General features: G+C 36.0%; 1 protein-coding gene across 1 annotated transcript in view; it reads right to left on the bottom strand.

Annotated features, from left to right (window-relative positions):
- Window positions 1-27412, bottom strand: part of LOC103100221 (uncharacterized) — a 139953-nt gene that overhangs the window by 88345 nt on the left and 24196 nt on the right. Inside the window, exons 7-12 of the mRNA XM_007496208.2 lie at window positions 23726-23769; window positions 22164-22241; window positions 14009-14205; window positions 9507-9571; window positions 6462-6568; window positions 3225-3336 (exon numbers count right to left, since the gene is read on the bottom strand). Of these exons, the coding sequence (XP_007496270.2) occupies window positions 3225-3336; window positions 6462-6568; window positions 9507-9571; window positions 14009-14205; window positions 22164-22241; window positions 23726-23769 (603 nt within the window). The remainder of the gene's footprint in view (window positions 1-3224; window positions 3337-6461; window positions 6569-9506; window positions 9572-14008; window positions 14206-22163; window positions 22242-23725; window positions 23770-27412) is intronic.

Below are 27412 nucleotides of genomic sequence, written 5' to 3'. Positions count from 1 at the left end.
CCTAGGGATCGTCACTTCTGGGTTAGAAAGAAGGCAATTACAAGTTTAACTTCAAGACACAGTAGAGGCAAACGACAGAGAAGCACAATGAGTTCCAGGTTTTAAACAATATGAAAAGGGCTATCACGGGTCTGCCTGGGCTGCTGGCTGTGCTGCTGCTACCCCAGCCACCCCCTGTACTGGTGCCCAGGTATGGTCCCTCTGCACTTTAAGTCTTTTCGGATCCAAGAGATCATTGTTCCAGATCCTGGTAATTATGCTAACTGTATTGGTCCAACTTTCAAAATTGTCCTCTTCTGGCACAAGAAAGCACCCTCGGTCTTATGTATATATGATCATGCTTAACTCAAACAGCAGCCTAGCAAAAGCAACAGGCTGGGCTGCAGTGTAACCCTTTGTGGGATTACAAGTGGTTTCCTATCTTTCATTAACACCAATCATTTTCTTTTTTTTTTTAAGCCCTTACCTTCCATCTTGGAGTCAATACTGTGTATTGCTTCCAAGGCAGAAGTGTGGTAAGGGCTAGGCAATGGGGGTTAAGTGACTTGCCCAGGGTCACACAGCTAGAAAGTGTCTGAGGTCAGATTTGAACCTAGGACCTCCTGTCTATAGGCTTGGCTCTCCATCCACTGAGCTACCCAGCTGCCCCCAACACCAATCATTTTCTGATAATGTCAAGTGATGACAAATTATGGAACCCTAGAATCTCTGAACAGTTAAATTGATGACACAAACGCAATGGAGAGAAGTATGGTGGGGGCCAGTAGGCTGTAGCATGTAACCAAGGAAGATGTACAGGCAAGAGATGGCTTGAAGGGTGTCATCAGTGAAATGAATGATCAGAAAAGAAGCCAATGTGGTCATCTGGTAAGAATCACAGACGGTAGACTGGGAATCTGATTGCTACAATTGTGCCTGTGGGATTTAAAACAAACAAACAAACCCAGAGGAACCTACACATAGACTATTGATCAGATCACCAATGGAGAATTTATGGAAGAACATTGAAAAGAATGTTGCAGAGGGAGTGGACTCGGAGAGATTGTGAGCCATGGTGTGGAGATCACAGATTCACTGAAGAAGGGGAATAAAGGGTGACTTGAGATCTCTATTTAAAAACAAACAAACAAACAAAATGAAAAGAAAAACTCTTGGGTAATTAATAAAATACAATGCTTTCTAGCAAACAAATAAAAAAAAGCCACACCTTACTTTCTATTTTAGAATCAAAAAGGCAGAAGAGTGGTAAGGGCGAGGCAATGGGGGTGAACTGACTTGTCCAGGGTCAGCCAGCTGGGAAGTGTCTGAGGTCAGATTTGAACTCCCGACCTCCTATCCCTGCACCTGATGCTCTTTTCACTGAGCTACTTAGCTGCCCATCAGATGATTTTTAAAGAATATGAAGAGTGGATTTGGCTGAATTTATACAAAGTGCCTGAAATCGCTTCCTCTTTACCCCTGTCTCTTGAAATCTCTATTTCCATCAAAGTTTACTTATAACAAGTTCTCTCTCTCTTGCATAAAGACTCTCCAGAAGGATTTGGGTCCTTCCCAATGATATTAATTTGTGAACATATTTTCTTTTTGGAGAGGCAGTGTGGCACAGTAGATAAGGAGCTGGCTTCAAAATCAGGAAGATTTGGGCTATGATTCCACCTCTGATAAGTCACTAAACTTCTCAGTGCTCTTGGTAACTTTTAAAGACAGTAAATTGAAGAGAAAGTGCTGGCCTTACCAAATGCAAAGAGGAGTGAACAAGGACCTGGAGTCAAGAAGATCTGAGTTCAAATCTAGCCTTAGACACTAACTAGCTGTGTGACCCTGAGCAAGTCACTTAACCTCTTCCTCAGTTTCTTCATCTGTAAAATGAGATAATAAAAGCACTTATCTCTCAGAGTCATTGTGATGATAAAGGAAAGGGAATATATATTTATGTAGTACCTACTATGTGCCAGGCACTGTACTAAATTCAGTATAAATATTATCTCATTTGATCCTCACAACTGTTATTGTTCCCATTTTACAGTTCAGGAAACTGAGTTAAATAGCTGTTAAACAAGTGACTTTGCCCAGGATCACACAGTTAGTAAGTATCTGAGGTTGAAATGAGATATTTGTAAAGCATTTTATGAACTTTAAAGAATTTATAGATGCTAGTTATTTCATTCCCTTGTGTAATCAGAAAATCTTGTACCTTTGAATTACATCTCCCAGCATCCTTTCCTCTTTCATCCCCACCTTGTGTGCTTGTGTATTGCATATAGTTGGATGTTTGGGCCTGCCCTCTCTCTCTTTTCCCGTGTATGTGCCTGGGTGAGCTCTCTCTTTTTCTCTAGTCTTTTATTTCCCTTTTTATTTCAAGTTATGATTAATAAATCTAATTAAAATATAATACTTGGAATATTTTGAATATTTATTTTTAATCTTATACCCTGTACTTATGACTTCATAGGCCCAGTGTTTTCTTGTTCTATTTTCTTTTTATTTATCTTATGTACATGTTATTTTCCCTCAATGGAACATGAGATCTGTGATGGCAGGGGCCATTTGTATTTTCATGTTTTTGTCCCTAGGCTTAATTAGCTGCATAGTACATAGTAGGTACTTAATAAATGTTTATTGAATGAAAGAGAAGGACTAGACAGAGAGCTTAATTGTGGTGATTAATGTAGCTTCTATGGTCTCTTTTCTCTAATCACCAGACTGGCAGGAATCTAAAGTCTTAGAATTTGCTTGTCTTCAGAATAGCAATCGCTGTAGTCACTATAGCTTGGAAACACTACCAATCGGCATTTAAGGTGGCATTTTTATGGTGATTTGAATGAAAACAACATATGTAAAACAAAAGAGCCAGCCTAAAGTCAGTCCCAATGATCATATGCAATAAGAAACAGAAGAATGGATAGGTAGGTAATCAAATTAAATTTCACACCTGCCAGAGAAATACAGATCAATGATAGACATGCTAAAAAGAACTAATGCTACCAAAATGTATTGCTACAAATAAAAGACCCTTAAAACAGCCAAGTGGATCTATATATTCAATATGTTTATACCTGGAATTGATCCTTTTTTAGTCAATTCAATTTTAGTCAATGACACAGAGACAGGTAAAGCTTTGATCATCTTGCTAAGGAATCCCTTGGCTACTTCAATGATCCTATGACTGTCATCTAAAACACAGAGGATGATCTGAACACTCCTGAGCACCAGAAGCTACTTACCCCATCTAGGCTGGCTTTTGCATGGAGCCCATATGTTTCTTCAGCTCCTAAAATCTGAATGTGAATGGCGCTATAATCTTCCAAGCCCAGCTCTTCAAACATAACACGAGTTCTACCAAACAAAAAAAGTTCTCATTTTAAAAACACACACACACACACACAAACATACACACCCATTGCAGATCAATATCCTTAGCCCTTTGCTTGAGGTGCTTGACAATATCAATCACTAATGGTGAGCGACCAAGTCAGAGATGCTGGCCCATTTGGAGACACTTGGGAAGCCCACACTCCTAATCCTAGTTATTTCTACTGGCACTTGCTACGTCTACTGCCTTTGAGAGTACAAATTTTCTGCCTCTAGCCCTGGTCTGTGGTTGGATTATCATTATTTCATCATGCAAAGATATTGGAGTAGCAGCAAGAGTAAGATAAATAGTAAAATCTAGAATTCTGGCTGCCACCACTAAAGCTAGATTTTTGTCCCCTTTCCCTGGGTCTATACCCTTGCTACATCATCTTTTCATCTACCTTTCATTCCTTCCTTTTGCTCTCAAAGAGTTTATCTAATAAAGGGGAAATAAGTACATATGGAAATTTATATGGCATGTGTGTGAAGTTAATAAATACAAAAATATCAAAGATAAAATAGAAAGTAGTTTGGGAGCAAGGGCACTAGCAGTTGGGGGATAAGGAATAGAGTCTTGAAGAAGATAATGCTTGAATTGCATCTTAAATGAAGAAAGAGCTTCTTTGGGGCTGTGAAGATTAAATTTAACTTTCCCCAATTGTGAAAATGAAATTGGATCTCCCCTAATTGTGAAAATTAAATTAACTCCCTTGCCCATTTTTAGATTTCATCACCAAAGGTGTAAACACCTCATTCGCACTTGAGTGGGAGAGGTCTGTGACCCACATGTACAATAGTGGATGACGAATCAGAATTAAACTGACTGTCCCCTGGGTAGTCCTAAAGCAAAGCTTGAACTGTGATTGGTAGATGTAAAATTAGGGGAAGGCACAGGAAGTGACACAAAAGAAAGTGTCTTTAAAAGGGAGTTACAACTTCCTGAAGGAGTTTTTACTTGGAGTTGAACTTCCTGTGAGAGGCAGTTCTTCATTCTTTGGAGTTGAGACTGGAGAAGAATCTGCTGATGGGACCTGAGACCCTGTTCCTGGTACGGCTGTTCTTAAATCTCTTCCTTTGGACTGACATGTGGTGAGTGAAAAAGCTCACTCCTTCCTGGCTTTTCTGAAAAGAAAACTAGCCTCAGGAGAGACCTATCCTCTTGAGAGAGGCTTCCTGTATCCCCAGGTCCTCAGCTACAAAAGCCGAGGCTTCTCTGGTTAAGACCAATTCTCCCCTGCCTGGGTTGATCCAGGAGTTGGAGTAAATTAGTGCTTAGGCTAGATATCTTACCCTATTCTCTCTCTGATTTTCTTACTTCACTCTTTCTATATTTCGTAAATAAACTATAAATAAATCTCTTTGGAATTAATATAAATTCCTGGTGACCCTATTTTAAATATAATTCAGTCCAACCTTTTTATAATTAACCCTTTTTTTCCTTACAGGGCAGTTAAGGAGGGAGAGCATCTCAGGCATGGGTGGAAAGGCCAATGAAAAGCCAAAGAGACAGGAGATAGGGTATCATGTGTTGATGAACAATTTTCCTGGATCAGAGAGTGTCAAATGAAGTTGGATTGGCAGGTTGGGGCCAGACTATGTAGGGCTTGAGGAATTAACCATCTATCTGAGATGTCGGGTCATAAGAAGTTGCTGCAATTGATTAACCAGGGCAGTCACAGGATTTATGTTTAAGAAATACTGCTTTGGCATCACTTTGTAGAATGGACTAGACTAGAGTAGGGAGAGCCAGGAAAAGGAAAGCAATGAGTATGTTTTTGCAGTAATAAAGCTGAGAAATGATGAGGACCTCCAATGTGTAAGTGAAAGAGATGTTGTGGAGGTAGAAATGGGCAACTGATCAGATATGTAGAATGAGGGAGAATAAGAAGTTGGGGATAATGCTGAAGTTACCAATGTGGAAGACTGGAAGGATGGTTGATGTCTTTGACAGAAATAGGTCAGCTGGGACAAGGGAAAGAGGGAAAATGAAAGTTAATTTTTTAGATCTGGTTTGTTTAAAATGTCTTACAGACCCCCAACCTGAAATGTCCAATTGAAATAGATATAGGAATGGCATTTAGAAGAGAGATTGGGACTGGATGACTCGATCTGGACACCATCTGCATCGTTAAACCCATGGGAACTGAGGAGGTTCCTAAGAGAGAGTGTGGAGCGTGAGAAGAAGAAAGCCTAGGATAGAACCTCATTAGAACAACTCCTTGGCTTTCTCTAAATATATAACAAATGACATACAGTCAGGATTCTCTGAGTCTGTTAAGGAGATGATGTGAATGATTAATCAATGATATGAAAAAGATCTCTTTGGTTATAAACAGAATGAGATCATGGACTGTGTTCCCACAGGAGATTATAAATTTCCATCTCTGAATACTCTTGAGGGAAATAAAACTTTTCTAAGACTGTGTAAGTGTATTCCTGCTTTGAAACTGCAAGATAAACTAAATGACCTTTCAGGGTTTCTTTGGACGTTCCTAGAATTGTGTACAACTATGTGCCCATATTTTGTCTTATGGAATGTGATCTCTTGGACTATGACAGGGGAAATAGGTGTGCCTTTTTTATTGGGCTCATTTAACAGAATGGTTCCGGTGACATTAAATTTAAATAATCACCACAAAGTCAGGTGATTTGATCACCCAATTAGGTGAAGTTAAGGTAGTAGTAAAATAACATTCATATTTGAAAACTGTAGAGGGATGCCTTGTGCCTTCATGCTATAGTTTTGGTGCCAAGCATGATCAGGCAGCTAGGTGGTCCAGTGGGTAGAGACTTGGGCCAGGAGTCAGGATGCTTTCAATTCAAATCTGACCTCAGATACTTAATTCAGAGAATGCTGAGATACTAGCTGTGTGACCTTGGAAAACTCACTTAATCTCTGCATCAATTTCCTCAACTAGAAAATGGGGATAATAACAGAACCCACCTCCCAGGGTTATTGTAAGGTGATGACATGAGATATTATTTTTAAAGCACTTAGCCCAGTGTCTGGCACAAAGTAGGCGATATGTAAAAGCTAGCTATCATCATCATTATTATTAAACAAACAAAAAAGAAAGAAAATGTATATTTCTGTATCAGACACCAACCTTCTCAAAATACTTTCAGCTGTCCGCCTTCCTTTTTCTGTGGCTCTCGGCCCTCCTATTGCACAGACAGCAGTTGCTTTGAAACCATCCAGGTAAGAAGCACTTACCTATTGACAAAGTATTAAATGATTAATCCAAGGGACTTATCTGTGGTTAATAATAAAATACCCCAGAATTGTAGTATAGAAGCATCTTTGGTTTATTCTAATAACAAAAAAGAAGCAGTCTATCCTAAATACAAAGAGCTAGTCTCAAAGTCACAAAGTAGTGCATTGGAAATAAAGTGTTTGGAAGATCCTCAGTCTTTAGGGGCAATGTACCAGACTCTGGAAATAGCCATTGCAGAGAAGAGCTGAGCCCCATTGGATGGAAATGGCCTATCGGGTCTACTCAGCTACAAAACCAAAATTAAGAACATGAAGTTACAGGGCTTCAAAGGCTTTATAGAGATCACCTAGATGATGAAACAGAATGCCTTCATTAAAAATTAGTTCCTGGGGCAGCTGGGTAGCACAGACAATAGAGCACCAAGTCTGCAGTTGGAGGACCTACATTCACATCTGGCCTCAAACACTTCCTAGCTGTGTGACCCTGAGCAAGTGATTTAAGCTCAATTAGCTTATCTCTTTTGTCTTGGAATCCGTATTTAGTATCTATTTTAAGACAGAAGGTAAGGTTTTTGGTTTTTTTTTTTAAGTTAACTAAAAATTAGGAATTTTTAAAAATCTCATTGAGCCAACAGTAAAAATAAAATTAAAAAACTTTATAAAATCTTTTCATCAATTAAAAAAAAGGAAATGTGAGCCTGATGAAGTTAATCATGCGTCGCTATGGGGGGGGGGGGGAGGAAACGAAAATGATCTTTGTTTCCAATGAATAATGTTTGGAAATGACCAAATAAAATAATGTTAAAAAAAGTTAACTACTGATAAACTCTTGTTTCTGAACTTCATAAAGATTTTTAACTATTTCATTGCTTTAAAGCTCTAAGAAAATGTATCTTTTCTCAATATTTGAACCAATTATGTTTGCCATTTTGCAAGTAATTACATGGACATATTCACAAATGGAATAAAAATAAAAAGTATAGTATTTCAAAACAATGTTTATTATTAAACTCTAAGGATTTTTTGTATTCTATTTAATAACTTTAAGAATTAAACATTATTTTCAATATTTTAAAAATGTGTATTTTTTGTTTTCCCCATCCACCAAAATTTCTGTCTCTTAGACTTCTGTTTCATTTGTGAATCATGGAAAAATAGTTGTGTAGGCTAAGCAAAATAAACTGTTCATTTCTATACCCCCAGCCTTTGCCAAAAAAAAAAAGGAAAAGAATTCCTGTACTCAGTAACTAAAAGCTTAATATGCATGGATGAATTAATGTATTTCATACACTGCATGGAAAGAACCTTTTAGATACACACTCTGTGTCCATAATAGGGGGGTGTTATTGTTGAGTGTAAAAAAAATATTTCACAAAGATACACACAAATATTAACCATTCAAACTAAATCTTAGTATGCAATGCTAGATGTAAGGTTCCAGGTTGCAAAAATTAAGTTCAATTATGCTCTATAATGATGGTAAAATCTTAACTCTAAGACAATCACACTTAACAAAGGAAAAATAACCCCAAGCATGATGTTGAAATTTTTTGTTGTTTATTAAGATACCGAAGAGCAGTAATTTCAATTTTTTTTCTAGAAGAAAGATGCCTTTCATTTGAAATGAAATCAGTGACATGGTTTTACTAGGTGACAACATTTCAATTTAATTCAATAAGCATTTATTAAGCATCTACTACATAGCACTGTGTTAGACACTGGGAACACAAAGCTGCTTTCAAGATGCTTATATTCTTTTGTTTGTAATGAACTAGAGATTTCACTGTTTAAGTGGTGCTTTATACACCACCCAGGACACTGTACAATTTGGGCACTCTAAGTATGTTCTTGGCAATGATGGTTTTATATATGGGAAATGTGCAGGTGTAATAATTATAGATCAAATTTGTTCATGATATTTTTTACGAACCTATATCTGTTCCTCTCCTTGTTAGTTTCTAAATGAGAAAGAATGCAATCAACTTTTTATGTTCAACATTGCTTTCTCATTTTTATGATCATTCTCAAATTATTACTTGATGGGGCTGGCATTTTTCCCCCTTTGGACATATTCACAAATGGAATAAAAATAAAAAGTATAGTATTTCAAAACAATGTTTATTATTAAACTCTAAGGATTTTTTGTATTCTATTTAATAACTTTAAGAATTAAACATTATTTTCAATATTTTAAAAATGTGTATTTTTTGTTTTTCCCATCCACCAAAATTTCTGTCTCTTAGACTTCTGTTTCATTTGTGAATCATGGAAAAATAGTTGTGTAGGCTAAGCAAAATAAACTGTTCATTTCTATACCCCCAGCCTTTGCCAAAAAAAAAAAAGGAAAAGAATTCCTGTACTCAGTAAGACTATGTGTATGCTATGGGGATTGCCAAAAGAACTGAGTAATTCGCCAACAAGTTCAGCTTATGATGATGCCCAACTGTGGAGAAAACCACAAAGGATAATTTCACTCAAAAAGGACATTCTCTAGAATAGTGTATTAAATAACAGGACCACATTATGGAAGCCACTTTCATCCAAAGACCCAGTTGACAATTCCAGTCTTCTTTTATACTATTTCCCTTCACAGTCTAATTGTGCTATCCTTTGTTTCCAGAACACACAATGAGCTTTAAACAACTGTCATGTTATTGTTTTAGTTGGTTTTTGCTTAGAAGACACTTAGAATGTCCTCTAATTTCCATCCAGAGGTAATGTGACATAGTGGAAACATCAGATTTCAAGCCATTTTTTGCCAATATGTGAAGACATCTTATAGTCTTCTCACACAAAATCATGTTTTTTGCCAATTTAAAATGTATTCAAATTTAACGCACAATTTCCATTGCATTGTAAGAGAACTGGCTTGTGTGAGCATTAACATTTAAATCCCCAACAAAATAAAAAACAAAACAAAAAGGGAAATGAAAGGAACCTTATAAGATGAAGAAGGAACTGATCCCTTTGCTCCATTGACTTGTACGGCCCCACCTTCAATACCTAAATATTGAAAAGAAAATCTTAGTATCTGTTTTACACAGATCCTCTTTTAAACAAAAAAGCATACATTCTTTTTAGAGGACCTTGTTAAAATAAGCTCATACTGAAAGATAATGTAATTTATTTGTTTTTTACTATTCTATAACCAATTACATTGGAGGAACAGACATTATCAGTGAGGTCTAGACAAGATCTTTCAATTTGGGGTGTAGTTTTATGTACTGGGGGGCAGGCTGAGCACCACAGAGTCTACACTTTTGAATTGTGGTGCTGGAGAAGACTTCTGAGAATCTGTTGACCAGCAAGAAGATCAAATCAGTCAATTCTTAAAGAAATTAATTCAGATACAGAAGAAAAACATGACTTATTACTTCTTTATACAGGTATATAATTTGGGGTTTTGTTTTTAAAATTTATTCTATTGTAAAAATGAACAATATGGAAATAGGTATCAAGTAATAACATTTGTATAACCCAGGGGAATTGCTTGTCAGCTCTGGGAGGGAGTAGACAAAAGAGGAGGGATAAAATGAATCATGTAAACATGAAAAAATATTTAAAAAAATAAAAATTCAAAATGAAAAAGATAATCTATAAAAACTAAAAAAAAAAGAAAATATGAAAAAACAATAGAAAAAAAGAAATTAATTCAGCCTATTCATTGGGAGGTCAAATACTGAAGTTTAACTATTTTTGTCTTATAAAAAGATGGAACTCATTAAAAAAGACCTTGATGATGGAAAAGATTGAAGGCAAAAGGAGAAGGGGACTTTATTGGATGAGTTAGACAGGTAGTGCCATGGAAACAACAAACATGGTTTTGGGAAGACTCTGAGAGATAATAGTGGAGCATAGAAAGGCTTGGTGTACCATATGGTCCATGGTGTCAAAAAGAGTTGGACATGACCAAACTGAACAACAACTTGTGATCTAGTGTAATAGAGCCTGAAAATGACATCATCATTGCATGGTTGGGGAAAAAAAAATCTGACCCAGGGGTGTGCTGATGAATGTTTAACAATTGACTCTCTGGGGGGAGAAGAGCATACAACACATTTTTAAGTTTAATTCACATGATTAACATTTTCTCCATCATTTTCTTAAGTCTTGACAATCAAACAAACAATAAATTAAGATCTGTCATTTCTTCCGCGTGGGTAATCCCATTCACTGGTAGAGATGACAACATTTCTGTGCTTTAGGAAACAATCTTCTTAAGTTGATGTGGCCAAAATTTTACCACCTTCTAGTTACCCAGGCAATAAATAAGTCTCTCCATACTTAACTAGGCTGGTCAGCAGATCACACAAATACAGTTTGTCATTGGACCCACACTTAAAACTTTTATAGCTTGGTAGGATTTTTCTGAGCTTACATTCCACTAAAATAGTCTTTGAGAACTCAGGGTCACTTCCAGACCATCCTAAGAGATCAGAGTAGAGCTTTCATGAAGGGTTTATTATTATATATTAAGTATTTAAATATACAAACATATACCTGCCAATCTTCACATCTATGTACATAAGCAGCTTTTGTGAAAAAAAAAGATCTAAAGATTTGTATTTACATATCAACATGTAGATATGTTCACATATATATGTAAACACATGGACATTCTATATATTTTAAATCAAGATGTCCATCAAATTGAAAGAAAGCAGCACTTAGTTCAGACTTGAATTATATCTGAACAGCCGGGAGTACAATAAAATCAGTAATATAAACAATGGCAAGAGATAGCCTGCCCTGTTGTCTCTGTTGGATATGTCGAAATACTTGCAACTAAAAACATTTGAGAAATCTGTCTATTTTCCATCTGTTATATTTCTGGAGGATAATTGAAAGTACATGTGAAAGTTCGTTGTAAGTTCAATTATGTCATATCAGGTCATTTATGAACCAAAAGTTCATTGAGAGGTTATTTCCTTAAAAAGAGAGCAAAGGGGATGGGGGATAAGAGTCGACTTATTAAGGCTATTTCTATGTTGTCTTTATGATAACTATTTTTAAAAGTTTATTAAAGACTTTTTTACCAATTGTTTTAAATGATCTTGTGCTATGTTTAACAGCAATAAGACAACTTATCAAATCTGTTATGAGCAAAACTTTTAAGTTGGTGTACAGAGTATGTTATATTTTTACTTGGTTTAAATGACATTTTTTAATGAAATAACAAATCAGTGGTTAACATACAAAATGGGGGTAAGGTCTGGGAAACAATCGTTAATTTAATATTTTCTTTGATATTTAACTAAAAGAAACCAAAACTTAAATTTGAAATCAAGAATGCTATTTTTAACTCCCAGCTTGTGTTGTACACAAGAGAGCAGGCTGTGCCCTAAACAAGGGAGTCAGGAAAGTTAAATTTAGTTGGCAACAAAAACATTGAATTACAAAGTTAAGTCAAGTAGGGAAAATTTGAGTTGAATGTTTTCAATCATTGAAGCCAAAATAAATCTTTTCTTTTAGGCTGGCACCACTAAAATTTTGCCCAAACAGTTCCACTCATAATTTTCAAGGTACAGAACATCTCTTGGTGAAAATAGATACCAGATTTCTGAATAAAATCTTTTGAGTTTCATAGGATGAAAAACATTTTCTCTAAGAGGCAGCAAATTATAGTGAAAGAAGTGCTAACTTGGGCATAAGAATCTCTGGGTCTGAATCCTGGTTCTGAGCCTGAGGCAAATTGACTTTATATAAGACATTTAACCTTTCTTAGCCCTAATGATCTCATTGGTAGAATGGAAACAATAATTCTTGTACTAGCTCCCTCAAAGGGATATTGTGGGACTCAAATGGGGTGAATGCCAAGCAAACATTTTGTAAACCCTAAAGTGCTAAAGAAATATTGGTCATTATTATAAAATACCCATCCTCAGTGGAATAGCCTAAAGACATGGAGTGATGCTGGACTTGAATGTAAATGAACCTAAGTCCAAATCCCACCTCTGGTGCTTAATACATGGGTGACCATTAGCAAATGATTCATCTATTTAAACTTCAGTTTCTCTTGTGTAAAGTGAAGATGACAATAGCTATAATACCTAACTCATGGGTCTGGCATAATGTTCTAATGAGATAATATACATATATATGCATACACACACACACACACACACACACACACACACACACATATATATATAACAATTTTTGCAAGCTTTAAAGTGCTATATAAATGTTAGTTATTATTGTTGGTGCTTAGGGCAGATTGAAAAAAAGTCCCTTCATAGTAAGATGATTTTAATTACAACCTTTTTGAACATAGTGTCTTGCAAATAATAGGAATTCAATCAATGTTTGTTGAACTAAATCTGTTTCTTCTATCCGATGAGAATTTCCCCCCTTTACTTTAGTAAGCTTCTATCAAACTATTTCCACCAAAGAATTACATCAGCCTATACTTTTTATAAGTTTTTTTTTTCCAGTTTAGGAAGACTTGCAAGAGCTTTGCTGTGCTACTGTAATTTTTAAGAATCCAAAGTCAGTCTCGATGACCATAAGACATAAGACTTTGAATTCGACAGAATTTCACTTTCATGTCAATAATTTTATCTTACTAATGATTATAAATTACTTGTTTTTAAATATTTCCTAATAGCTTACTTTAAATATTTTAATATATAATACATATTTTATATATAGTATAAAATACTTATTTTAAATATTTCCTAATAACTTCAGGGTTAGTGATTAGTAACATGTATCATTAATTTGTAGTTTTTCTCCTCCCCGGGTCATTAATAAATATCAAATATGACTATATTTGCAAATAATACCAGAATGTTTCCAGGTATTATTGGTTCAGATTCTATCTTCTTATTCAAACCAAAAGACAGGACAATAATCAGTGGGCAAAAAGTACAAAATGGTCAATTTCGTCTTGATAGCAGTAAAAAAAAAATCCTCAAATGGATCAAGATCTAGAAGATTCTCCCTTCTTGGGGTTCTTCAAGTCAAGAATGAATAACCCTTTGTAACTATTGGGATTATAATGAAATAGTGTAGATTGTAATATAATAGTAAGGATCATAATTTAATAGTGGGGAATTCCTTCCAGGTGTATGTGGGAGCAGATGACTGCTGAGATCCCTTCTATGTCTCAGATTTTGTGAGTTTGCAGCTGTTTGACTAGGTACCTTCTCATGAGCTGAGGCGCTTCTTTTATTCCCTTGGAACAAGTCTCTGACTCATATAATAATGTCTGGAACCAAAGGTTAGGTTTCTAAATTGTGCTTTGAAAACATGGACTTGAATTCAGCAAACAACTAAAATTTTTTTTCTGAATATATGAATATATATATATATATATATATATATATATGTTCTATCTGAAGTTTCCATCAAATGATATGTTTCTCTCCCCTAAATCCATGCTCAAATTCTCTAAAACATTTCCAACATTTTTCTTTTTTAGCTAATATGATCACTGACCTGGAATTTCAGTAATAGTGACTTGAGAAAAGTCACAAGTCACATCTGGCAAGAGGTAGAGTTGAGGATTGCCTATTTCATACACCAGCTGTTCAGCCACAGTACCAAAAGAGACAAGACCTCCCGTGTTAGCAGGCTTTGACAGAACGAATTGTCCATCAGGAGAACATTCCACGATGGGAAATCCTATGTTGTGCCTAAGAAGTAAACAAAGGAAACCTTGTATAGTTCAGAATACCTAGGGAGAGAAGCAAAAGAAAGAGAATATTTTTATGCAAAATAAAATGTCTGGGTGGCATAGCAGGTAGAATTCTGGAATTGGAATCAGAAAGACCTGAATTCAGATCCTACTGTAGACCTGTTAGCTATGTTGACTGTGGGCAAGTCATTTAACTTCTTTAAGGCAAGACTTAGTTTACTCATCTATAAAGTGGAGATAAAAATTTAAATAATTAAATTCATTAACATTTTCAAAAATTTCTCATTGTTTATCTATTAAAATAATTTCTCATAAGTTTATTTTGAGTATGTATTGGAAATATTTGGCAAACCTAAAATACTAGATATATGTAAGTTATTATATTATTATACAATAAAAAATCAATACTTATACTTTTAGTACCTATGATTTCATTAGTGTTGGTGCTTATTCTACCAAGATATATTGCCACTCCTCTAAACCTTATTAAATAGTATTCTTAAATATCCACAGTCAAATTTCTGGTGATGAGCCTCTCCAAAATAGATTTCAGATAACAGTTGTCAGCAGGCTTAGATTAGGGTTTTTTTTCTTCCAGTTTAGGAAGACTTGTAAGAGCTTTGCTGTGCTCCTGTAGCATTTAAGTCAGTCTCAATGACCATAAGACATTGGAGTAGGGCTGCAGTGTAAGACATATAGTCTTATTTTTTAGTATTACTAATATTATATGTAATACTGCATTATATGTCATATTAATTATATTATTTTATATTATAATTAATTATAATATATTATTATATTATAATAAATATTCAATGTACTCTGTAAGAGTGACAGCCCAAATAAGAAGACAGAAAACAAGCCTGAGAATCAGGAAAACCTGAGTTCAAGTCCTACTTGTGTCTGACACTTACTGGCTCTGTGACCTCTGGCAAGTAACTTTAATATCTCCATACTCAGGCAATTCCCAAAGGCAAGACTTGAAGGATAAGGGTCAATCTTCATTGGAAAAAGGAGTCATCTACACCAATAAAATCTGATCTAATTCCAACTTTTTCTAAGCCATTTTCACATGTTGTTTTGCAATGTTAAATCACATGGCTACTTGCAAAGCTCTCAGAAACACCGAGTGTAGGCCGTTACTAGGAACCAAGGAGAAAAATCCTCTGCAATGGGGATGATGGTAATCTGAAATGTGCCCCCATAACATTCCTCTGGGGATGCATTAAAGGAGGAAGAGTCAAGATGGCAGCCTAGAAGGAGCAGAAGTTCAGACCTCTGAATACTCTTCCTAACTGATCACAAACTGAATGCTCCCAGGGGACTGAAAATCAAAATTAACAATAAGACAGAGCCAAGGAACCCTCCTGCTGGACCTACGCCCCCCGAAAAGCTGGAATCCGAGAACACTCGGGTTTAAGGGGAAGACAGAAGGAAGGTCCCAGGACCCATACCCCCTTCTACCCAGAGCACTGAAACTCCAGTGGCAGCAGGAACTTCTGAGCAGGCAAAGGTCCTGGTCTGGAGGGTGTACCTTATGGGCAGGGGTGTGCCAAGTTCAGAGCATCCAACACAGATGGCAGGGAAGGAGCTAGAGAGGGAGCATAGATCTGGGCAGAGCTGTGGAGATCCTCCATATTTGCTCCAGCCTTCCAGAAAGTTTTGGACTCAGAGCACACCCACCCCAACTAAGCTGAACTTAATCCCATCAAAAGTCTCCAGAACTCAGGGAAGCCCAGGCTCCACACCCATCCTCCTTGACTGCTGGACTTTAATCCAATCAAAAGCCTCCAGAGGACAAGAAAGCTCAAACCCCCAACAACCCTCCCCCAGAGACTATACTAAGAGATCTTCTTTAAATCTCCAAGAGGGGAGACTGACAGAAGCCCCCAAAACCAAAAAAATGAGAGGAGCAAGAGCAGAGACAAACATGGGGACTAAAGAAGGGGTGAATATGAGCAAACAACAGAAAAAGAAGAAAGAAACTACAATAGACAGCTTCTACTCAGCAAACGGAACAGAGGGGGAGAGATCAGCAAACAATAAATCAGAAATCCCAGCGAATTGGATACAGGCTGTGGAAGAACTCAAAACACAATTAAGAGAGGCTGAAGACAATTGGGAAAAGAACTTAAAAATTAAGATAAGCCACCTGGAAACAGAGGCACTTGAACTAAAATGAGAAAATAGTGTCTTGAAAGCCAAAATCAACCAGCTGGAAAATGAGGCAAAGGAGATGAAAGATGAGGTAAAGAGGATGAAAGATGACCTTCAAAGAGAATCAGACCAGAAGGAAAAGGATGACCAAAAAGCCAGGGATGAAATCCAGTCTTTATGAACCAGAATACAACAACTGGAATTAAGTGACCTCACAAGGCAGCAGGACTCTATAAAACAAAACAAAAAGAATGAAAAAACTGAGGAAAATGTGAAGCATCTCATTCACAAAACAGATGATTTAGAAAATCGTTCAAGAAGAGACAATTTAAGAATCATTGGTCTATCAGAAGACCATGACAAAAGAAAAAGCCTGGACATAATACTACAGGAAATTATTCAGGAAAACTGTCCCAATATCCTAGAACAAGAGGGAAAAGTGGAGATTGACAGAATTCTCAGATCACCTCCTGTATTTAATCCCCAACTGACAACACTCAGGAATGTTATAGCCAAATTCAAAAACTATCAGACCAAAGAAAAGATATTACAAGCTGCCAAGAAGAAGTCATTCAGGTACCATGGAACCACAGTGAGGATAACTCAGGATCTGGCTGCATCCACACTGAAGGACTGAAAGGCATGGAATATGATATTCTGGAAAGCAAGGGAATTAGGTCTACAACCAAGAATCAACTACCCAGAAAAACTGACCAAATTCTTGCAGGGGAAAGTATGGTCATTCAACACAATAGAAGAATTCCAAGCATTCGTAAAGAAAAGACCAGACCTGAACAGAAAATTTGATGTCCAAGCACAGAACTCAAGAGAATCATCAAAAGGTAATTAAAAAAGAGAAGAAAAAGAAAAACAAACCAAAACAACAACAACAACAACAACAAATTTTTTAAGAGACTCAGTAAGTTAAAATGATATGTATCCCTATAAGAAAAGAGGTCATTGGTAACTCTTAAAAATTGTTGCTATAACCTGGGCAGCTAGAAGAATTACACTCAGAGGGAACAGTGACAAACTGTATAGGATGAAAGGGCAAGACATAAATAGGTATATAGATATATGCATGAAGGGAAGAGGACTGAATATGAAGGAGTTTAGTTCTTCCTAAAGTGAGAGTGAAAGGCAAATCCTGATCTGAGTTCAAATATTTAAAATAAGGGATGACAAAGCAGATAGATGCTTGGAGCCTTCAAGGAAAATTAGAAGAGTCATGATATTCATCAATAATTGGCTAATTGCACACAGGTTTTAAAAAAACAGCAACAAATTTTGCAATAATGGGTCTCCTGAACTTCTAATTTAATATTTCAATTTAATCTTATGCTAGTAAAAAAATTTCTCATCCCAGTCTTACACTTTATTTCCATTTGCTTACTCTAAGATCTCATCACCTTGGCCTTCTTATTGTTTCTTACACACCATCCTTCATCCCCTGACTCTGTGGCTTCTCTATCACTAGGCCTCACCCATACCTGAAATGTTCAGCCTCCTCACTCCCCTCTTGGCTTCCCTAGATTCCTTCAAGAATCAGCTCCAATCAAAATGAGGGGATGCCCTTCAATTGGGGAATGGCTGAACAAATTGTGGTACATGTTGGTGATGGAATACTATTGTGCTCAGAGGAGTAATAAAGTGGAGGAATTCCATGTTAACTGGAATGACCTCCAGAAATTGATGCAGAGCGAGAGGAGCAGAACCAGAACATTGTACAGAGACTGATACAATGTGGTACAATCAAATGTAATGGACTTCTCTATTAGTGGCAATGCAGTGATCATGAACAACCTGGAGGGAACTATGAGAAAGAACACTATCCACATTCAGAGGAAACACTGTAGGAGTAAAAACACAGAAGAAAAACAACTGCTTGATCACATGGGTCGAAGGGATATGGTTGGGGATATAGACTCTAAATGAACATCCTAATGCAAACACCAACAACATGAAAATAGATTCTGATCAAGGTCACATGTAAAAAACCCAGTGAAATTGCAAGTCAGCTATAGGAAGGGTGGGGGGAGGGGAGGGAAAGAATATGATTCTTGTAACCAAGGAATAATGTTCTAAATTGACTAAATAAATTAAAAAAAAAAAAAGAATCAGCTCCAATCCCAGCTTCTACAAGAGGCCTTTCTGAGATTTCCTCCCTCCACCTAGTGCCTTCTTTCTGATATTACCTTTAATTTAAACTATATATATTTCCATCTGAAATTTTCTATCAGAATATATCTATACCCTTGAGAGGTGGTTGGAGTCTCTCTCCTTAGGGATCTATAGGGAGAGGCTGGAAAGATATTGTTGGGTATGTTATAATGGAAATTCTATCTTCCATGGGTTGGACTAAATGGCTGTTGAGATATCTTCAATTCTCAAATTTTGTGATTCTGTCAAAAGTAAGAGCAAAGAGACAGAGAGAGAGAAAGCCAAAAATGGGAGTTAGAAAGCAATATGTACCTTTTCAGGGAGCACAAAGAGCATGTGAGGGAAACTAGCATGAGATGAGGTTGCTCTTTCCATCAATCATGGGTATTTCCCAAAGATCTGTTCTGGGACCCCTTCTTTTACTTCCTCTATACCATCTTATTTGATGATCTTATCAACTCCCATGGATTAAATGATCAATTCTATGAAGATGATTCTCAAAGCTATTTACCTAATCTCATCTTCTTTCCTGATCTCAAACCTCACATTGCCAACTGCCTACTGAACATCTCAAACTGGATATCCCATAGTCATCTCAAACACATCTCCAAAAGAGGATTCCTTTTCTTTCCTCATGACCCCCAACCCTCCCTTCTTTTGAATTACTCTTGAGGGAATTCCCCCCTGGCTTGCTACCTTGGAGTCATCCTCAACTCCTCAGTCTCAGTCACCCCATACATCCAATCTCTTGCCCAGTCTCCTCATTTTTACCTTCACACCATTTCTCACATGTTATTATATGTTCCCTTCGTTCTACTCACAGATCTGCCATTGCGGTGCAGGTCCTCATTATCTCAAGCCTGGAATATTTAAATAGCCTTCTGGTCTGCCTAACATGTCTCTCCCTACTCAAGTAAACTGCCAAAGTGATCTCCTGAAAGTGGAGTTTCTGACTGGGTTACTCCTCTATTTAATAAGCTCCACTGGCTCCCTATCCCCTTCTGGATAAAATATGGAATCCTCTTTTTGGTTTTTAAAGTCTTTCTCGACCTACCCTTCTTCTGATCTTTTCTATCTTCATATACCATATCCTGCTCTGTGTATGTTAACATCCTGCAACACTGCTGGCCTTCTTGCTGTTCCTTATGCACCAAATTTCCATCTCCTGACTGTACTTATTCACTGTTTGTACCTATGCATGGAAAGCTCTCCTTCTTCACTTCCATCTCCTGGCTTACTTCAAGACTCTGATCAAGTCCTACATCTTCAAGCGCTTCCCTCCCAACCTCCAGCCAACCATCCTGACTCTTCCATGTGTACAGACTTGCTTGCATGTTGTCTTCCCTATTAGCATATGAATTCCCCCAAAGCCCTTGCCTTTGGGGGGACTTTCTTTGTATACCTGGTGCTTAGCACATTATGGCATTATTTAGCACTTAATAAAATGCTTGACTGATAAAGATTGGGGGGATAGATTGAAGGGAGACTGTGAATGTTCTTAAATTCCAGAGTAAGTAGTTTATTCTCTATTCTATAGATAAAGGGGACCACTGAAGGTAGAGGGCAGATCTTCTTTCCTTAACAACTTAGCCGTCGGAGGATATATCACACTACACTCATTGGAAGTACAAGAAGAGGATATATATCAATCTCACTCTGTCTAGATATGGGTCTATATTTTGTTTTTACAAAGTTGACATTTAGTCTGTTATGGATTTTCCTAAACTATTATAACAAGATTACTTAAACTATTTTAAAATATATTTCTTAAACTATATAAGGATTTTCTTAAACTATTATAACAAGGCTAAAAGATTTAAAATGCTTTATAGATATAAAGACTGTCCTCATTGGAACTCTAATGTATGATTTTAAAAGAAATCATAACACGAGTGAAAATCACTTTTGATTAACAGTAACTATAATTCTTCAATTAGATAGATCTCTTATGAGATACAGAATTGAAAATAATAACATGAGCCCTTTATGAATGATCTATTATAAAATTTTCAGCATAGAAAACTCCTGATGTGGGAATTTTCTTCACCAATAGAGCTTAAAATCCAACAATCACTTAGTAGTAGATAAGTTCCAAGGAGTCATCTATCTGGAACATACGGTATGACAAAGAATTTTTTAGAGAAAGGCTAGTTAAGTCCAGGATTTGAAAATGTGGGTACTCAGCCTCCAAATCCATTTTTTATCACATTGCTCTAAATTGGACTAAACCAACATGTCAAAGAATTTGAACGAAACTCTTCCTGATTCCAAGCCTGGCACTCTATCGAATATTCCATCTGTCTCTTCAATAGTAAGACTTCTACCTTATAATTGCATAGTACCTTCCAGTCTTTAAGTCACTTTCCTATCCATCATCTTAAACTAAGTTCTTTATCAAGAAATTCCTTTTATAAAATAGCCAGATTTGGGATAATGTCAAATGTCAGTATGCTCTAAATTGGTTTAGGAATGACTGTACTAATTAGAATAAATTACTAATTTAGAAAGGAGAGGACATAGGCAGATTGCTTAGATTTCAAATGTGATTAAAAAGTGAAGTAATTTCATTGTATTTTCACGAATCCCAAAGGATTCAGTTGGGCCACAGCTAGATGATCCAACAGATAAAAGTTTTGGACCTGGAAATCAGGAAGATTTGAGTTCAAATCTGGTGTCAGACACTTACTAGCTGTGTGGTCTTGGGCAAGTCACTTAACCTTTGCATCTGAAGAAATGAAAGTGAAACAAAAAGAAGAATCATTAGAGATAACCAGCTCTTCTGGAATAGAGAATCTGCAAAGAGGAAGAGTGGGAGAGAACATTGAAGGGTAGGGTTGGATTTACTTATTGAGGGTCTCAGATGACAAAAGTAAGGAGTCTGGATTTTACTAAAACTTAAAATTTTACTTATGTGTTGAATGGCTCAGCTTACTATAGTAGAGTCTTCTTAAAACAATTTTCTTGGAGTTTGTATTGTGAGATTGTATAGAATAAAACCTCTTGGGCAGGGGTAGAAGAGAAAGGGGGAAAGAATGAGACATAGATATATGGACATCTCTAATGTGAGAATTTGTTCCTCTTGGATAAACATAGTTATCACTTATTACATAATTATGACAGATAAGTATTATATTATTGTTATATTACATATTATGTTATAAATAAAAAATAAAAATAAATAGTAACCAAAAACCTCTCAATGATGAACCTCTTTATACTAAATTCCTATAACTGGTCTTAATTAAGGTTGAGCCTTCAGAATTTTTGTAATTATTTCTTTAAAAATTTTTTGGGTAATTATTTCTTTGAGAGGCTCTATATCTATTGGATGGACACTAGACAACACCCAGCTAAATCATGAATAAATAAAAATAATAATTGTATTTCATTGTATAGCTGGAGGAAACAAAGACATTCATAAGAAACAAGAGCAAACTGGGAATTCTTCCATAGTCAGCTCTGAATCTTAGTAAATTAATCATATTATTTACTAAGTAAAACTTGCTCATTGGCCATACTGAAAGAGATTATGTGCAATAAATAACTCCAGTTGAAAGTATGGAATAGCTAAATGTATAAAAGCTATATAGTTTCGTCCCTGTGCTGTAAGTTTTCATACATATATTAATTGAGACCTACCAGTCTGGAACTGCATGCCAATCAGTGTATATCCCCCCAGTACACTGAGCACCACATTCAATGAGATGGCCTGCAAGACTGCAAAACAAACAGAAATAATCTGACATTAGCCACAATAAGTAGAACTTCTCAACACATGATAAAGTAAAAAGGGACCAAAACAAAATTATATATTTTTAAAAATTAAATGAATTATATTTGAAAAATAACTTTTACTTAGCTTATATAAATTATCCACTTTTAAATAAAAGTCAGCTAATGAACAATGACCATTGATTTAAGTCACCTACAGATCATTAAGTTACAATCAATGAAAACCATCAATTTCAAGGCCTGAAGAAGTACTGCTGGACTTGGAGTCAGGAGAAATCTGGGTTTGAATCTCACCTCTGCCAATTACTAGCAGCCTGACCATGGGCAAGACCTGGAAACTAGGTATCCTTACCTATAAAATGAAAGTGGTACTACCTGTGGAATCTACTTTCACAAAGCTCTTTTGAGGATTAAAGGAAATCATAGAAAGCTTTTTGTTAACATTTAAATGTTATACATATATAAATGATTAGTTTCTAGTACCATTCCAAGTGTAGGTGCTTAATAAATGTTTTTTGGAGAATTGAATTCAAAATATTATATCCAATGACATTATAATTAGACATACCATATTTGTCATTTTCCAGCATTATACTCTAGATTCAATTCTTTTATAAATTAATTTATAATGAATGTTTATTATTCCTTTCAATTCCTTTTTAAAAAATAATATTTTATTTTCTCCAATTACATGTAAAATTAGTTTTTAAAATTCATTAAAATTGTTTTGAGTTCTAAATTCTCCCCACTGCCTGAGATTATAAGCAAATGCTTATTATTTCTAATGAACCCAGAGTCACATCAGTGTTAAAAATCATTCATGAGGATTTTTAAAAATTTTGATTTGGATCTGTGATTTCATCTCTGTGTTGGAATTTCCAGTGTTGAAATTCCTCCCGGAAAAGAAGACCAACAATTTGCCTGAAATTCCCTGTATTAGGACGAGAAGGGACTTGTCCATGGTCACATGGATGGTAGGAATCAAAGGCAAAACTGGACCCCAGATGTTTCTGGCTCCCAGGCCAGCCCACTATTTATCACAACATATTTCACCAGCATATTCACATAATCACAAAGATTCATCCTTTGAAACTGAGAAGGAGTTCTGGTAACTCAAATTCTTAATTTTACAAGCAAGATAACAGGAGAGTTTAAACAACTTGCCCAAGGTCACCCAGTAGCACAGTTAGCAGCACTTTAACCCCCAAGTCTCCAGACTTCCAACTCCATTTGTTTTCCATTACAGTGGGTTTTCTTAATTCCATTAACAACATTTACCTAATTCATTTTCTTAGGTTTTAAGAAAAGCTGAATTGTTTAAAAAACTTCATTGCAAATGTCATTTTCAGGTATCCTTAATTAAAAAAATTAATTAGAATTGTCTACCAAATATTTTACATTTGAAAATGATTTCACCAAATTATTCTTCTTGCGATATAAATACGGAATAGTTCAATGAAAAGATTTACCTCCCAGCTGCCAGCAAGTCAAAGTCATTTCTATTCCAACCAAACTATAAAGGAAAAATAGAAAAATATTTAAGTTTTGTTAAGCCTTTCTATAAACAGAATCACTACATTTATTATTACTGAAATTAAAATAACTCATTTATAGAAATAAAAACTAAAAAAAAAACAATTTCTGAAGAGAAGAAAAGTTAAAGTTTCTCATAAACACTCACATAAACAAAGACCAAAGCTAGTATTACTGGGACAAGTCAGCTATTCTCTGAATAGTTCATACAAGTTGGCAATGTCTGTCAATTGACCTTGCAAATATTATACCCTACTTCCGCCATGAACTATCCTTTAGCCCCATTCCTCCCAATTGTCAATAGTTTCTCCTCAAATAATCTGATATTGACTTAATCTCTGTATGACATATGGCCTTACGATAGACCCCAAACCCTGTGGGGGCAGCAATTGTATCATTTTTGGTTTTGATGTCTCCATAACCTTGGACACGGCTTTGCAGAAAAGCAGAAAAATACAAGAAACTTAAAGTCTTCAAAAACACTGTACATACATCCTGCCATGAGATTCCTCTCGAAACTTCACTAACTTGAGAAAGATCAAGCTCAAAGGAAATATGTTTAGAATATGAATTCACAGAAAACAAAGAAAATTCATGAACATTTCACTAATGAATCAAAAACTGCTAGTGCCACCCTGTGGTCAAGCTCAAACAGGGAACTCTGGAAAATGGAGAAAAGGCCACTTTTCATAGGTTATCCTCCTACATATTTAAAAATGACTCCTCCAACCAAAAAAGGCTATTTACAAATAAAAGAGGCTCATAGCCTTTTAACCTTTTTATTCAAACCATCATTACTTAATAAATGGCAGAGAGAATTTCAAAGATGCATTTTGTTGTAAGAGCTTCATCCAAGTCTGCCACAGAAGGTACATCTTTCTGTAAGTAATAAGTATATACTGTGAAATGCTATAGATGCTATAGATCCCATTTAACAGGCACTAAGAGCTTGCTATTTTAATATCGTCTTGAATTTTCTCTTTAACTTGATTGTGTAAACCCAAATATTTACCTAAGAGGCTTGTTTAAAAACCCAACAATAGCCACAGTTTGTGAAAGAAGTAGCCTCAACTGGCAAATTTTTAAATTCCTTTCATAGGTGGGTAGATTATATTGAAATCTAAGAATTGTTCATGATTAAAGTAAAGGGGAACTGTAGGAAATGAGGCAGAACAAAGTAAGGATCAGCAGAACAACATACACAATATTTATGGTAAATAAATAATGTAACAATGCACATTAAAAGAACGCTGAAAGGCAGGCAGTTCTTGCTTAATGGATCCTGGCCCCAGGAAACAACTGATGTAATATGCCTCCATTCCTTTGGTAGTGAGGTAAGAGACTACTGCCACGGAATGCTGGTATAGTCAAAATTAGATTGTTGGAATGACAAAGGTATGGGATATGGATGCAGGGAACATGCATTCAGATCCTGCCTGTTACTTGCCCTTGAGTAATCCCCTACAAGTCACTTAACCTTTTTCAATCTCCATTTCCTCATCTATAAAATGAAAGGGTCAAACTAGATGACCTCTTGGGTCCTTTGTTCCTTTAAATTTTTTTCCCATGAGTCTTTGGTCTCCAAAGTAGGGCTAACCTTTAAACGGAGTCAAAATAGGAGAAAAAGAAATCAACAACATCATGATTTTCTGAGAGGGACCTCAGAAATTGCAAAAGAAATCAAACAAAAGTATCCCTGAAGCACAAGAATTATTTTGGATCCTTCTTCCTATTATAATTCACTTGGAGCTGGAATCTGTCCTTATATATCAAGGTAGTAAGGCAGATTACTGACTAGTCACTTGCCGTGGGTGGCAAGAAGCAAAGGTTATGAGATATTAATATGACCATCCAGTTACGCGCTTAAATAATGTTTTGTTTCTGGGGTCCTCACCCCCAGCCCATGTACAACTATTGAGTCATCTCAGAGAAGACTTCAGCACTCAAATATCGTAGCCATCATGAGGCTGTCCTGGGAAACTGTTACCCAGAACAGGGAAGAAGAATAATACCTTGTGTCTGAATAATATCTTTCTCCCATAGCTATAAAAGTGGTTTGCCTATAAATATCTCCATTTACTTTCTCCTCCCCTAGTGTTCCATCCCAGTTTCTCATTGTGGAGATGGACATGGTTTTAGCTTCTCAGAGGTTCTGGTCAGTAGAACACAAATCTTGGAAGGTTCCATTGAGATAGAAAGACTTTCTGTATGGGTTTGATGAGGGAATGTATGTCTCTCCTCTCAGGAATCAGTCTGTGTATATTCAGAAGGCTAATAGCATGGTTGAATACAAGATAATATATGTTTTTGGTCATAGTAAATCATAAAGATAGTCTTCTATATGATAAAGGGTTTGTCATCTGTGTCAGCGAAATGGCCACATACATCACTAAAATCATAGATTCTTCAAGTATATTATTTTTCCAATATGCTTGTGAGACTAGTTGAGGATAAACTTTTGTGTGTGTAATGGTCCCCTTTGGTAGATTAGTGAAGCCTTTGGACCCCCTTTCAGAATATTTTTAAATGCATAAAATACGAAGCATCATAAAGGAAATAAATCAGATGAAATAAAGATGAAATATGCAGTAAAAATCTTTTCCTATCCAAGTTTGTGGATCCGCTGAAATCTACTAAGGACCTCAGATTAAGAATACTATAGGCAACAAATTTTACTGAAACACCTGACTTTTTAAAAGTAAGATCTTGATTTAAGTCCTATCTTCAACATCATAAACATGGTGAAGGTTGACACACCACTTAAATTCCCTCAGACACTATTTCCTCATCAGTAAAATGGGGACAATGATACCTGCACTACCTACTACCAGTGGGATGTTAATGATGAAAGTGCTCGATAAATCATACACATTTGATTAATTATTATTAGCAATAACATTAATGAGCATTTATATAAAGCTTTAAGATTTACAAAGAACTTTGTACATTTTATCCACTCGATTATTACAACCACCCTGGGAAGTAGATGCTATCTCCATTTTATGGAGGAAAGTGAAGTGGACTGAGTTTAGGTGACCTGCACTCAAGTGGAACCTGAACTCAAGAATTTCCATATTCCAAGCCTAGTATTCTATCCATTGTACCACTTAGCTACCTCAATCTTACTGCAATCCATCATAGCAGAAAGGTGATGCAATAGACCACAAGAGGACACAGCATAAAGCTGATGGGTCCACAGAGCTCCAGAAGTTTCCCACGCAGGGATGAGTTTAACTCTTCTTGCATCCCAACTCCACCAATGCCTAAGATTTAAATATAGCTGATTCTATGATTCTAAGCACATAGAATAAATCTGCCCCCAGAAGATTTATAGGAGAGTAGATAAAGAATATTGACTTCCATGAAACAGGATCCTGGAATGGGAAGAGTTGGACTTGATTAGGAGGACAGAGGTATTCAGTACTGTGGAAATTCAATAAAACATCTTCAACGCTGGTTCCTGACTCTACATGCCCATAATTTTGTGAACCTTTCTAACTCTCCATCACCCAAAATGAAGTCATTTTTGTGGTATTCAGAGAGCTAAGCTAAAAAGGAATTGTGGAAGTATACTGTCTCCATCTCATAAATCAATTCTAGGTCTAGCTCAGTTCTCTTTCTTT

This window comes from Monodelphis domestica, chromosome 6 (genome assembly GCF_027887165.1).
Source record: "Monodelphis domestica isolate mMonDom1 chromosome 6, mMonDom1.pri, whole genome shotgun sequence".
Taxonomy (NCBI): domain Eukaryota; kingdom Metazoa; phylum Chordata; class Mammalia; order Didelphimorphia; family Didelphidae; genus Monodelphis; species Monodelphis domestica.
Note: the sequence above shows the minus strand (reverse complement) of the source record. Positions and strands in the feature narration are given on the sequence as shown.